This window comes from Abramis brama, assembly GCF_963993115.1.
Source record: "Abramis brama genome assembly, chromosome: 13".
NCBI classification, from domain to species: Eukaryota; Metazoa; Chordata; class Actinopteri; order Cypriniformes; family Leuciscidae; genus Abramis; species Abramis brama.
In genome coordinates this window covers 5789321-5801298 of record NC_139975.1, presented here as the reverse complement: position 1 = coordinate 5801298, position 11978 = coordinate 5789321, and the positions used below count along the sequence as shown (strand labels likewise).

Sequence of the window (11978 nt, the reverse complement as noted above, 5' to 3'; positions counted from 1 at the left end):
GTAATGTATTAAAGATTAAAGATTTAAAGATTTATTAACGTTACGAAAGCCACTGTAGCGGAACGAGGCCGCTGGAGAGATTGCTACGTGTATCATATGTGTCGAGCACGACACACGTCTCAAGAGCCGAGGAGCTTTTATTATGACACACACTTCCGCTTCTTCTGGTCAAGAGTATGTGGGGAAACGCAGCTCTGTTTTATCATATGTGACCCTGGACCACAAAACCAGTCTTATGTGTAATTTTTTTTTTTATTGAGATTTATACATCATCTGAAACTGAATACATAATCTTTCCATTGATGTATGGTTTGTTAGGATAGGACAATATTTGGCCGAGATACATCTATTTGAAAATCTGGAATCTGAGGGTACAGAAAAATCGAAATATTGAGAAAATCGCCTTTAAAGTTGTCCATTTCTATTGGCGATAGTGCTGCATCCATTCACAAAAATAAATGATATTTATTAACTCCTAATAATGTAATTCCTCCTGCAGATGTCGCTAATAACCAGGAAAGTGTCTGTCTTTGACACTTAATTGTTAAACATGAATAGACTTTTATTTCAGTGTTAATTTTAATAAAGTTTTTTTTTTTTTAAATTGCACTAAAGAGCTATATCCACCATCTGTGTGTGAAACATGAAAGTGCATGTGATGTGTGGAGTAGTTTGAGTCAGTTGTGCTTCTTCTGTACTGGTGAATCTGCTGGTTTGAGGAATCGTACTGGTGAACAATGATCACAGTATCAGAGCGGATCTGTCATGTTGTATCAAGACCGCTGACACTAAGAAAAGTGTAGGCCTATATCAAGAGGCCATATGATCTACTGTGTATTATATTTGTCGCTGTGGGTTATTCCACAGGGGTTATTTAGTGTTTCTCAACGGGTCGCGGAGTGTGCCGTCAAAGACACAACATCGACAAACATACGAGTAAAGGAAGAGAAGAAGAGCCCTCAGTGAGAGATGCAAGAGCAATGTATGAGCAATATTCCTATGTTCAGATCAGGAAAGAATATGTTAATCATGTCAAAAATACATTTATAAGAATCAGCTCTGGTTTCTTGGTATCACATTCTGCGTAGCTAAACATTGCAGTTTTAACACCATAGTGAATAAATATATTATATATATTGAAGAAAAACGAGCCAAATAAGCCTTCATGTCTGAACTTAATGCTAATGAGGCAAATTCAAACTTAAAAAGTCAATAGTGTCATTATTCAACTCTAGTCAGTTCAGTGTCGATTCAGTTCAGCTCATCAATTATGAAATGATTTCCATTTATAATCACTGAAAAAGCTTGATTTGATCTTTTACAGTTACTTATTGGGTAACCATGTTGGATCAGCGGTGTCATTGAGTGGGAAGTGAGTTTTCCGGAGCTGCTGAACTTCCTCCTGGAGCTGCAGGTTTTGTGAGGACAGCTGAACCGCGTCCTGGATGGCGTCTATGAGAAGAGCCCTGTACCTGCTCTCTGACATCGTCCTCTGCTCCTCCAGAACCTCACGAAACGCCCTGAACACCTGGACAGAGTGCAGAACACAGACCTGACACTAGATGACAGCATTCAGATGGGAAATGGAAACTTGGGCACTATATTGAAACAAAACTTTAGCACATGAGTCTAGCCTATAGTCTTCGCATTCAGAACAGGAAGACGACAGATATTAATGGCGTTCTTATAACATGTTGGGTTTTCTTCATTTCTTAATTTGGTTTTCCAGTCATTAAAAAGCCGTAAATGTCCCGTGTTGTCACCTGTAGACTCTCCTCTCTGAGCTCATGGACCTCCTGCTGGTGGTGTTGGTTCTGGTCCTCCAGGTCCACATACGCTTGCTGGTTCTCCCTGCGCAGCGCCTCGATCTGAAGAACCAGGATGTGTCTCTCTCTGCGCAGGTACGACATCTCCCCCTCTACACCACTCACCTGCGGACGGGACGGAGACAGTCACATGATCAGAACGGCTCATTTGAGGTCTTCTTGTTCAGCTGCTCTCACCTGCTCCTCTTGTAGTTCTCTCTCCATCTTCATCAGTTCATCCTCGATCAGCCTCTCGTGAGTCTCTCTCAGTCTCGTTCTGCGCTCCAGGAGTTTCTCATGAACCCCCTGAGAGACAAACACATTCACACACAAGTTAAAACACCTGCTTTATACGTTTTTGTGCAATATGCTAACACTTTAAAATAACGTCCCATTAGTTAATGCATTTACTAAAATGAATGCTGGTTGAGTGCTGGACTGTGTTATCAGGTATCAGCACAGGACTGAGTTCCTGACTCCTGATTGGTCACTCACCATGCTAGTGGCGTGTGATTGGTGGGATTCTCTGTGTGTCTCCTGTAATCTGATCTCCTCTTTCAGTTGTCTGATTCGGCTCATCCTCTCCTGATTCCTCTGAATGCTGGTCCTGCCCTCTGAAACCATCATCATCATCATCATCATCATCATGCTAGTTCAAGGATGTAAGTTCCCTCCAATAATTAGATATGAACAAATTGTCCCCCAAGATTTGATATTATTTATGTTGCTCTGCACTGCATTTTTCTTTGTGTTGTTAGGATGACAGCAAGTTTTCAGAGTTATTTTATTAGGCCGATCCGCCTTTGAGGTCTAGTGCTCGTCAATGTCAAAATATTTGAGATGGCCAATCAAATAAAAGAAGGCGGGGTTTAATGTTCACAGAAGCCGAATATATATTCCAGCACGATGCTTCCATTCAGGGCTATTATTGTTAACTACAACTAAAACTATTAAAAGCATTTTTGTTAATCGAAATCAAGTTGAATAAAATTAAATATAAATATTAGAAAATAATCTAACAAACAAACAAATTTGTAATTGAATGGGAGACCAGAGACTTTAACAGATCCGTTTGCATATTAGGCATATGAAATATTATAAAATGCATATTTTAAAATACAAAATATAATTTGCATATAGTTAAAATGCATTACTATACACTAGATTCTAGTTGATTTTCTACTTTTTTCTTCTTCTTTGATCCCTTTTAAATCCCTTATTTCTTTAATTTCTTTAAAGAAATTATATATTTGTGAAAGCAAAAAATCTAGCAATTGTTCAGTCGTGGTTATGGTCAATATGTAACCGATGTACCAGTAATATGCATCTCCATCTCCTGTCTGAGGAGCTCCTGCAGATCTGTCTTACTGTCCGCTGTCTCACACACCTCTTCAGCTCTGCCTCCATCAGCCACCTACAACACACACACACACACACGGTATCAACTCCATCAGCATTAAACTCATTTTTCACACAAAACACGAGCAGTTATGTATAGCAGATTTATTACTCTTTTGTTACTCACGGATGTGTCCATGTTCTTGTGTTGAGCTTCTCTGAACTGAAGAGAGAGAGGGAGAGTGTGTGTGTGTGTGTGTGTGTGTGTGTGGTTTCACTCTCCTGAAATATTCATTACTCAGTGTTCACTTTCACCCGTGTCTGTGTGTGGCTGTTTAAATGTTGCATCCAGGGTTATAGGGTTATATAACAAAGAAGAAAAAAAAAGTTTGTTACTTCAAATAAAGTAAACATTAACTGAAATAAAATAACATATAAAAAAACTTAAACGTACTTTATTTCACCTAGCTGCCAAGGCAACATTTCTCATGTTTCATTCAGTTTAACTTGATGTACTAAAATAACTAATACTAAAGCTGAAATGTAAAAAATCTAATACAAATAACAAAATGTACACACAAAAAATACTAAAACTTTAACAAAAACTAACAATAAAAATTAAAATGAACACTGATTAAATGTATCTGTATGAGTCATAATCATGCGCTCAGTTTATTCTGATTGTCTTCCGTGAGATTCATCTCCTCGCTGATCTCCTGTCTATTTCTCATTTGCAAATGCATCATTTTAAGGAAGTCACAATGTTTTTTTAATCATGTTACTTTTACTTAAACAGGGAAATGAAACTGAGCATTTCTGTTTTGAGAAAGAGAAGGAAGATTGAGATATTTAACAAGAAATAGATATTTTAGCATCAGCTGAACTGAGCAAATCATTCTTCTTATCAGTTTCACTGTATACGTTTAGTGGTTTCAGTGACATCACAAATTATTTCTACCATAAATTCAGCTGTGGACTTGAGGAGAACTGAATTAAAAACCATGGAAACTCTACCTGATACAATCAACAAAACTTCAGATATGATGAAAGAAAGTGACGTTAGTGAAGCATACTGTATATATATACATACACACAAGTTTTCATTTTTATATTTTCATTTACATTTTAGTCTTCAATGAATTTCATTCAATTTATTTTAATTTTAATATTATTTTATATACATTTAATTTCTATTTAGCTTTAATTCAATTTTATTTTAATTTGTTCATCAACTTACACACATAATTCTAATATGCTGATTTTATGCTAAAAAAACATTCATTATTATTTTCAATGTTGAAAACTCAATGTTCAGAATTCTTTGATGAATAGAAAGTTCAAAAGAACAGCATTTATTTAAAATAGAATATTTTCTAACATTATAAATGTCTTTACTGTAACTTTTGATCAGTTTAACTCATCCTTGATGAATAAAAGTATTGATTTATTTTATTTATCAAAAATAAAAATAAAATTCTTACTGACCCCAAACTTTTGAAGGGTAGTGTTTAATGTTACAAAAGCTTTAGATTTCAGATAAATGCTGTTCTTTTGAACTTTCTATACATCATAGCATCATGAAATAAAAATGTAAAAAAGTGTTTTAAACATTGATAATAATCATAAATGTTTCTTGAGCATCAAATCATCATATTACAATGATTTCTGAAGGATCATGTGCACTGAAGACTGGAGTAATGATGCTGGAAATTCAGCTTTGATCACAGGAATAAATTACACAACTATATATTCACATAGAAAACAGATGATTTAAATTGTAATAATATTTCACAATATGTTTGTATTTTTAATCAAATAAATGCAGCCTTGGTGAGCAGAAGACACTTCTTTAAAAAACATTAAAAATCTTACCGATCTAAATCTTTTGACCGGTAGTATGTATATATATATATATATATATATATATATATATATATATATATATATACTGTATATTAGTTCATATTTTTTTATTAGGCTTTATTTTTATATTTACATTATCTTTTATATTATATTATGAATATTGTAATAACACACCAAACTCATAAGTAAGTCAGAACCCAGTTGCTGGAGGTTTATTACAGTAATAAACTGATCAGACAACAGGAGATCAGTGATGACAGGTGTTCAACACAACAGAGATGAATACATTTACTCAGGTAAAGTCTCTTCTCTCTGTAAACGGTGATGAAAGAGGCTCTTTATACAGTGAAACAGCAGGTCACAGTAGTTCTGTATTTTCTCTTTCACAGGGTTTTCATCAACACACAGCTTAAGCGTCCACACATCAGGATATAAACTGAAACTGAACTGAAGATCTATCTATCTATCTATCTATCTATCTATCTATCTATCTATCTATCTATTATTCAGTGAAAATGATCTGAAAGAGGAAGTGCATGAGTCAGACCGGATATTTAAAAAACCCTAATCTGCATGTTTTTCGCATAACTGTTCATATTTACATATGAACTACGCACTCTATGTGCAGCTGTTTTGCACAATTATTGAATAATGAAATCATATTATCGCATATATTATTACATTGATCAACATATGTGATCTGAAAAGCACTTCATATAACTTTTCCTGTTATTTTACTGTATTGCAAAGACTTATTGTCTTATTTTATTGCCATGTGCGATTTATTTAGTTTGCTCAGACAGCATATGTAATATTATTCAGTATATTTTAACCTCCAGCTGTGGCTTCATGCATTTATGTGCATATGATCTTCTACTTTAATGCATAGAGATTATTCAGATATTCCTGTTTAATAAGTAATATTCATTCTTACACCCTTTTCTGGCTTTTCTATTATTTTTATAGTGTAAATAATCTTTAAATAAATTAAATTTCACCGTTTCACAGATCACAGACACAGTCACATTTGGAAACAGCATGTGTTTATTAAAGGCCTTTTATTTACACTCTTACAATCGCTCTGATATTCATCCGCCTCGAACAACATGCCTTGGGTTAAAAATTAAAACAAAGAGATGGTATCACACAGAAAACTTACTATAGATATTATTAGAATAAGGGTTAGGCCAGCGTTAACATCTCCTAGAAACATCATACTTATGTGTATCTATATTAAACGCAGATCATTAGAGACCTTGAGTTGAAAGGTTATTAGATTATTTCCATTGAAGTACGTCCAAATGGACAGATTGATCCTCAGGAGCGGCAATAGTGACAGTTATTAAGATTTAAACTGTTATTCTTTATTGCTGGAGAAGATGGTCCTGTTGTGGATGCACTGGCTTTACTCTGGAGAGAGAGAGAGAGAGAGAGAGAGAGAGAGAGCATTAGTGCTGGTATTTTAGCACACTATCACTACATGAGTGTTTTGGGGTAAAGCAGTAAATGACACGCATAGAGACTCACCCGAAACTTCAGCAGGAGCTGTGATGAACCATCATCAGAGAAATGCACAAAACAAACAGAGAGAAGAATTACATTACAAGTGATTGACTAATGATTTATTTTGATTGACTTTTCATTTCTAGTTTATATTCCACTGGTTGTTCACAGTATGTACTTACGGTAAACTGTAGCCTATTTACTGTACTACTTTGCATTTAATTCAACTCTTTCATGACAAATTATATTAGCAGACAATGTTGCTTGCGGGTATTGAAATAAAGCCGAAATAAATAATAATAAAATATAAATCTTAGATGAAAAATTTAAACTTAAAAACTTGCAACTGACTAAACATTACATTGCAACTGACTAAAATGACTAAACATTGCATTGCAACTGACTAAAATGACTAAACATTGCATTGCAACTGACTAAAATGAAATAAGTTGAAGTTTAAGAAATAAAATTTAAATAAATAAAATAATAAATTAAAGCTAAATAGATTTTTTAATGAATAAAAATGACAAAAGCACATACCAATATGAATATAACAAAGTAAATTGAAAATTGAAAATGTAAAATTAAAAGCTAATTTATAATATTGTTAAATATTATAATGGTATATAAATAATACTAAAATTAGTCCAGATTTATTTTTCATTTTTATGACACAATAAAAAAAGAGACCTGAGTGTTGTTATATTGTTAACTGAAACTATTAAACATTTTTCTTTATTTGAAATAAAGCTGAAATAATATAAAATATAAATATTAGATGGAAAACTCAAAAAACTTGAATGACCATTAGAAATGTTGCCCTGACGACTAACTGAAATAATTAAGCTGAAGTATTAATATTACCAATAAAAATAAATTAAAGCTAAATAGAAATATGTAAATTATGTGTACACTAATAATAATAAATAATGAATAAAACTTAAACTAAAATTAAAAAAGAAAAGAAAAAATATTAAAATAGTATATAAATAATTCTAAAATAAAAACATAGTATAACATAGTCATAACATAGCAATTTTAGTGAACTGTTACTGTACTAGGTACTTGTTTCTCAAAGGATAAAGCACATAATAAAGGATTTTCTAAAGCACATTAATACCCTTGTCATGAAACGCACCTGAGTCACACTGGAGTGGCCCGCGCGTGAGTGTGCCCTCGACCTGCTTGCCGTCTTTGTCCACACACCAGCAGAAGCCGGTGCTGTGCCAGCACTGCTTGGGCAGATAGTTGCCCTGATCGTCACACTGAGGCTGGTAGAACCCGGGCTTCACCTGCTTCTCAGAATCCAGCTTACACTTGCTCTCCACCTCAACAGCTGCAGAGAGACACGCGTGTCACATGGAGATCTGCGTGAGGTGTGTGTGAGTGTGTGAGAGTGTGTGTGTGTCTCACCTGATGCAGGTGAGCTCTTAATCTCCTCATCTGCGTCCACCAGCAGAGGCAGACTCCTCATTGGCACATTCATCCTCTTCGGCATCAGTCTACCACCTTCTGACAGAACATGAAGAATTAGTTCAACAATAATGGATAAGAGCTTGTGAGACAGTATATTGAGAATGTGGTCACAGGTGCTGTTACGCATGACATTTTTTTATTATTTTTGTCAATTATGTGCTTTTGTCATTTTTAATTTTTTTTAAATATATTAATATTTTTTAGCTTTAATTCAATTTCACTTTTACCGCTTTACAGCTTTATTTCAATTACCAAAAATGCTAATATATATATATATATATATATATATATATATATATATATATATATATATAGATAGATAGATAGATAGATATAGATATAGATAGATAGATAGATAGATAGATAAATAATGTAATATATTACATTTATTTTTCATATTATTTATTTATTTATTTAGATAGATATATAAATAATGTAATATATTACATTTACTTTTCATATTATTTATTTATCTATCTTGTGTTCTGGTGATTGTGTTGGTGATTTTCAAACATATTTTTTTTTTAGTTTTTGGTTTTTAGTTTAATTAATTAATTTTTAGTTTATTTAATTGTATGTGCTTTTGTTTTTTATGTTTTTAATATTATTTTAAATAATTATATAATATATTTTTAATATTGAATATTAATATTTCTTTTTAGCTTTTTTTCAATTTTCTTTTTCATCAACGTAAACATTTTATTTCAGTTAGTTGCAAAGGCAACAAGTTTTTCCATCTAATGTTTATATTTTATTTAATTTTAGCTTTTTTATATACATAATTTTAATTATATGTTAAATAATGTAATATATTACATTTATTTTTCACATTATTTATCTTGTGTTCTGTAGGGTGATGTTTTTCAAATATTGTATATTAGCTTTTATTTTTATAGTTTTGTATATTTAGTTTAAGCTTTATTGGTTTTTATATATTGGTTTTATGTGCTTTTTCATTTTTAAAATATTTAAATATATGAATATTTATTTTTGTAACATTAGTACTTAGTTAGTTGCGAAGGAAACATTTCTAAAGTTTTTCATCCATCTAATTTTTATTTTTTCCGGCTTTATTCAATTACTAAAAATGCTGCCAATATATTATTATTATTATATGTTAAATTTGTTTATAATATCTTATATATTTAATATATAAATAATGTATTACATTACATTATTTTTCATGTGATTTATTTATTTCTCTCTCGTGTTCTGTGTGTTGGAGACTGTACCGTCCAGTTGTCCGCTGCCCTCTCTCTGGTTTGTGAAAACTGGCTGCAGTTTCTACAGAAAAGAATAAGAAACAGATATTCAGAATTGAATGAACAGAAACCCAAGCGCCACTATTGACAACTATCATCATTTGCTGTTTCTCCTCACCAAGAGGGGAGAGCTCTTTTTCTTGTCAGTGGTCTTGTCAGAGGTTTCGTCAGAGAAATCCTTCAGGAGGGGCATGCTGTTCATGGGAAGGTGCATCACTTTTGGAGGACCAGCTGACATGATGAAAGATGAAAGATGAACATGATATGCATATAAGTCTCATCTGCCTTTTAAACAAATATTTTTGAAAGGTGTGAGAACTGGTATTTATAGGCCTGGGACAATATGCATGAATAATTTGATGCTTGTATTTCTGTAAATGAATAGCATGTAAAGCGATCCGTGTTTGATGAATGTTTTTGATGCACTGGTTAAATATACCTGACATCTTTCGGGTCAGCTCAGTCTTCAGCTTCTCCTGGCCGCTGGTCAGAGCACTGATGTGTTCCTTCTGGCCCCAGACGAAGTACGCGGTCAGCGCCTGACCCGCCAGCAGAAGACAGGCCAGAACCGTCAGTCCGGCCACCTTCAGCGCCTTTCCATTGGGGTTCCTGCAGACGGAGACACACACACACACACCATTAGACGAGGCGTTCTGCTGTTCAGGGGAGTTTCCACACTGAAGGTCACTGCTGTGGGTGTTTATCTGTAATAACACCATCATCTGACCGGCAACAAAAGTGCATTCCCCTTCAAGTAAAAGGGAATATTTCTATGATTCACGCCACTATCGTTTGAGATCCTGGGAATTTTTTTGTGGGTGATGTGCTTTTCATTTGATTAAAAGAAAAGAGAAGGAGAAACAAATCCTGCATCTATTTTTGGATGATTTCATTTGAAATAATCCTCTTTTGTAAGTCACTTTGGAGTCTGCTAATTGAAAAAATTTAAATCTATATGGTTTAAATTCTTAACTAAAAATAAGATTGACTGATTCCGGTTTTCAGGAAGACAATAAACAACAATGAATGTCCAATGCAGGGATATTTTAGTTAGTCAGAACTCAAATTAAAACCATTAAAACATGACTATTTTAGTTGCTTTAAATAAATAACATTAACTAAAATAAAATAAAATATGAAAAAGTTGCCAAGGCAACATTTCTAATTTTTATTTAGTGTAACTTCCTGAAAAATAACTAAAACTGAAACAAGTTTTAAAAATAACTAATATACATGAATAAATACAAAAAAATATATGCCTATATATAAAATGAACAAACCTAACTACTGCTAAAACTGCTAATTAAAATTTAAATGAACATTTGATATGATATGATATGATATGATATATGATATGATAAGATTTGTTTGGGTATTTTATGTGCTATTTTAAAAAAAATCTTGTATAATAGTCTATTACATTCAGATTCATGGCGTCATATTAATTGAGACTACATAGAATATTTGTAGTTTTAAAAATGTATTTGTCACACCACAGGACTTTTTCAAATGTAGGCTATTAGTGAAGGCAAAAAAAAAAAAAAAAGTTATTAAAACAATACAGCTCCCAAAATATAGAGTTAAACATTCATAAAATTCCATTAAAAAAGAAAATAATTTGTCAACAGCTCATAAAGAAAACAAAACAAAAAACCTGTCCAATATATAAACAACCAATCAATCACGGCAGCGCGTGTGACGTCACCGGTAGCGAGGCAGAGTTTTATTTCCATCTTTCTGATTTTCCATCTTCCTATAGTGGAATTTTAAGATATGTATCAAAATGAGTTTATACTTGTTGCGTCACTTTTGAGCCACGGCATCATTGTAACAATTATTCATTGTCATTAATAGGCCTAATTAATGCTTTTAAATTTACACGCACAATACTGGAGTTTTGCATGCAAGAAAAAGTTCAAAGGATCATTCAAAGCATGCATTCTTGAACATTTACCCTCACACATGCTATATTGTTATTGCTATCATGCACTAATGCCATTTAATAATATATAACTTACTGAAACTAACAAATTATTTTTATTATGTCCAACAAACAAACAAACAAACATCACCGTGTTCCGCGGCTCAGGACGGTCTCTTGGCTCGGCACGCGCTGAATCAGCGCATCGTTTTGATGATCTTCCATCACAGCTGTTTCTAGAGTGAGTGAGTGAGAGAGTGTGTGTGTTTATCCCGAATGAAAGTCACTGTGACTTCCAGAAGGTTTTATGCACTTACGAAACCCGCTTTTCAGGATGTGTGTGGCGGAAAGCCCCTGATTCTACAGATGTGAACCTGAACCTGATTCGGGCATCTTCACATCTGAAATGTGATTGGCTGATGAGAGCAGCGTCATTAGTTGATGGAGAGACTGAAACTTCAACTAATATATGGCCATGAGAAAGTGCTTGATAAAAACAAAACACTGAACATAAATATTCCACTTTCAGTTTTTTGAGCAAAATGATAAAATATTTCAGAGAGGGATTTGACATCAATAGGGTGACACTTTCTAATAATTCCGTTAAATCACTATTAAGATCATGTTTAGATTAAATGCATTCAGGTCCACATGAAAAAATATGCATCAAAGTGTGACATTTATATTTCTATCTCTCTGTCTTGTATAGCCTATTATATACAATATTATATTACTATAGCCTTTTTGAAATTCACATTAATGTATATCAGGCTTACATACAGTACACTTTAAAAAAGTTGCTGCCTTACA

At 33.1% G+C, this 11978-nt stretch overlaps 2 protein-coding genes across 3 annotated transcripts; both read right to left on the bottom strand.

Moving 5' to 3' along the window:
- Positions 1 to 963: 963 nt before the first annotated feature.
- On the bottom strand, positions 964 to 3884 carry LOC311095518 (uncharacterized protein). The gene is made up of 7 exons (XM_084134052.1): positions 3598 to 3884; positions 3331 to 3474; positions 3120 to 3219; positions 2301 to 2419; positions 2004 to 2111; positions 1764 to 1931; positions 964 to 1528 (listed from the first exon to the last, which is right to left on the bottom strand). Exons 2-7 carry the CDS (start codon positions 3340 to 3342, stop codon positions 1325 to 1327), a joined length of 711 nt encoding a protein of 236 aa, XP_083990178.1. The 5' UTR covers positions 3343 to 3474; positions 3598 to 3884; the 3' UTR covers positions 964 to 1324.
- Positions 3885 to 6027: 2143 nt separating this feature from the next.
- On the bottom strand, positions 6028 to 11578 carry cd74a (CD74 molecule, major histocompatibility complex, class II invariant chain a). 2 transcript variants are annotated; one of them, XM_084132599.1, is made up of 8 exons: positions 11320 to 11578; positions 9687 to 9856; positions 9366 to 9478; positions 9218 to 9269; positions 7923 to 8018; positions 7648 to 7845; positions 6534 to 6551; positions 6028 to 6416 (listed from the first exon to the last, which is right to left on the bottom strand). In XM_084132599.1, exons 1-8 carry the CDS (start codon positions 11391 to 11393, stop codon positions 6412 to 6414), a joined length of 726 nt encoding a protein of 241 aa, XP_083988725.1. In that variant the 5' UTR covers positions 11394 to 11578; the 3' UTR covers positions 6028 to 6411. The 2 variants fall into 2 exon arrangements, with proteins under 2 accessions (XP_083988725.1, XP_083988724.1); XM_084132598.1 differs by having other exon boundaries at positions 7923 to 8021; positions 11320 to 11505.
- Between the last annotated feature and the right edge of the window lie 400 nt (positions 11579 to 11978).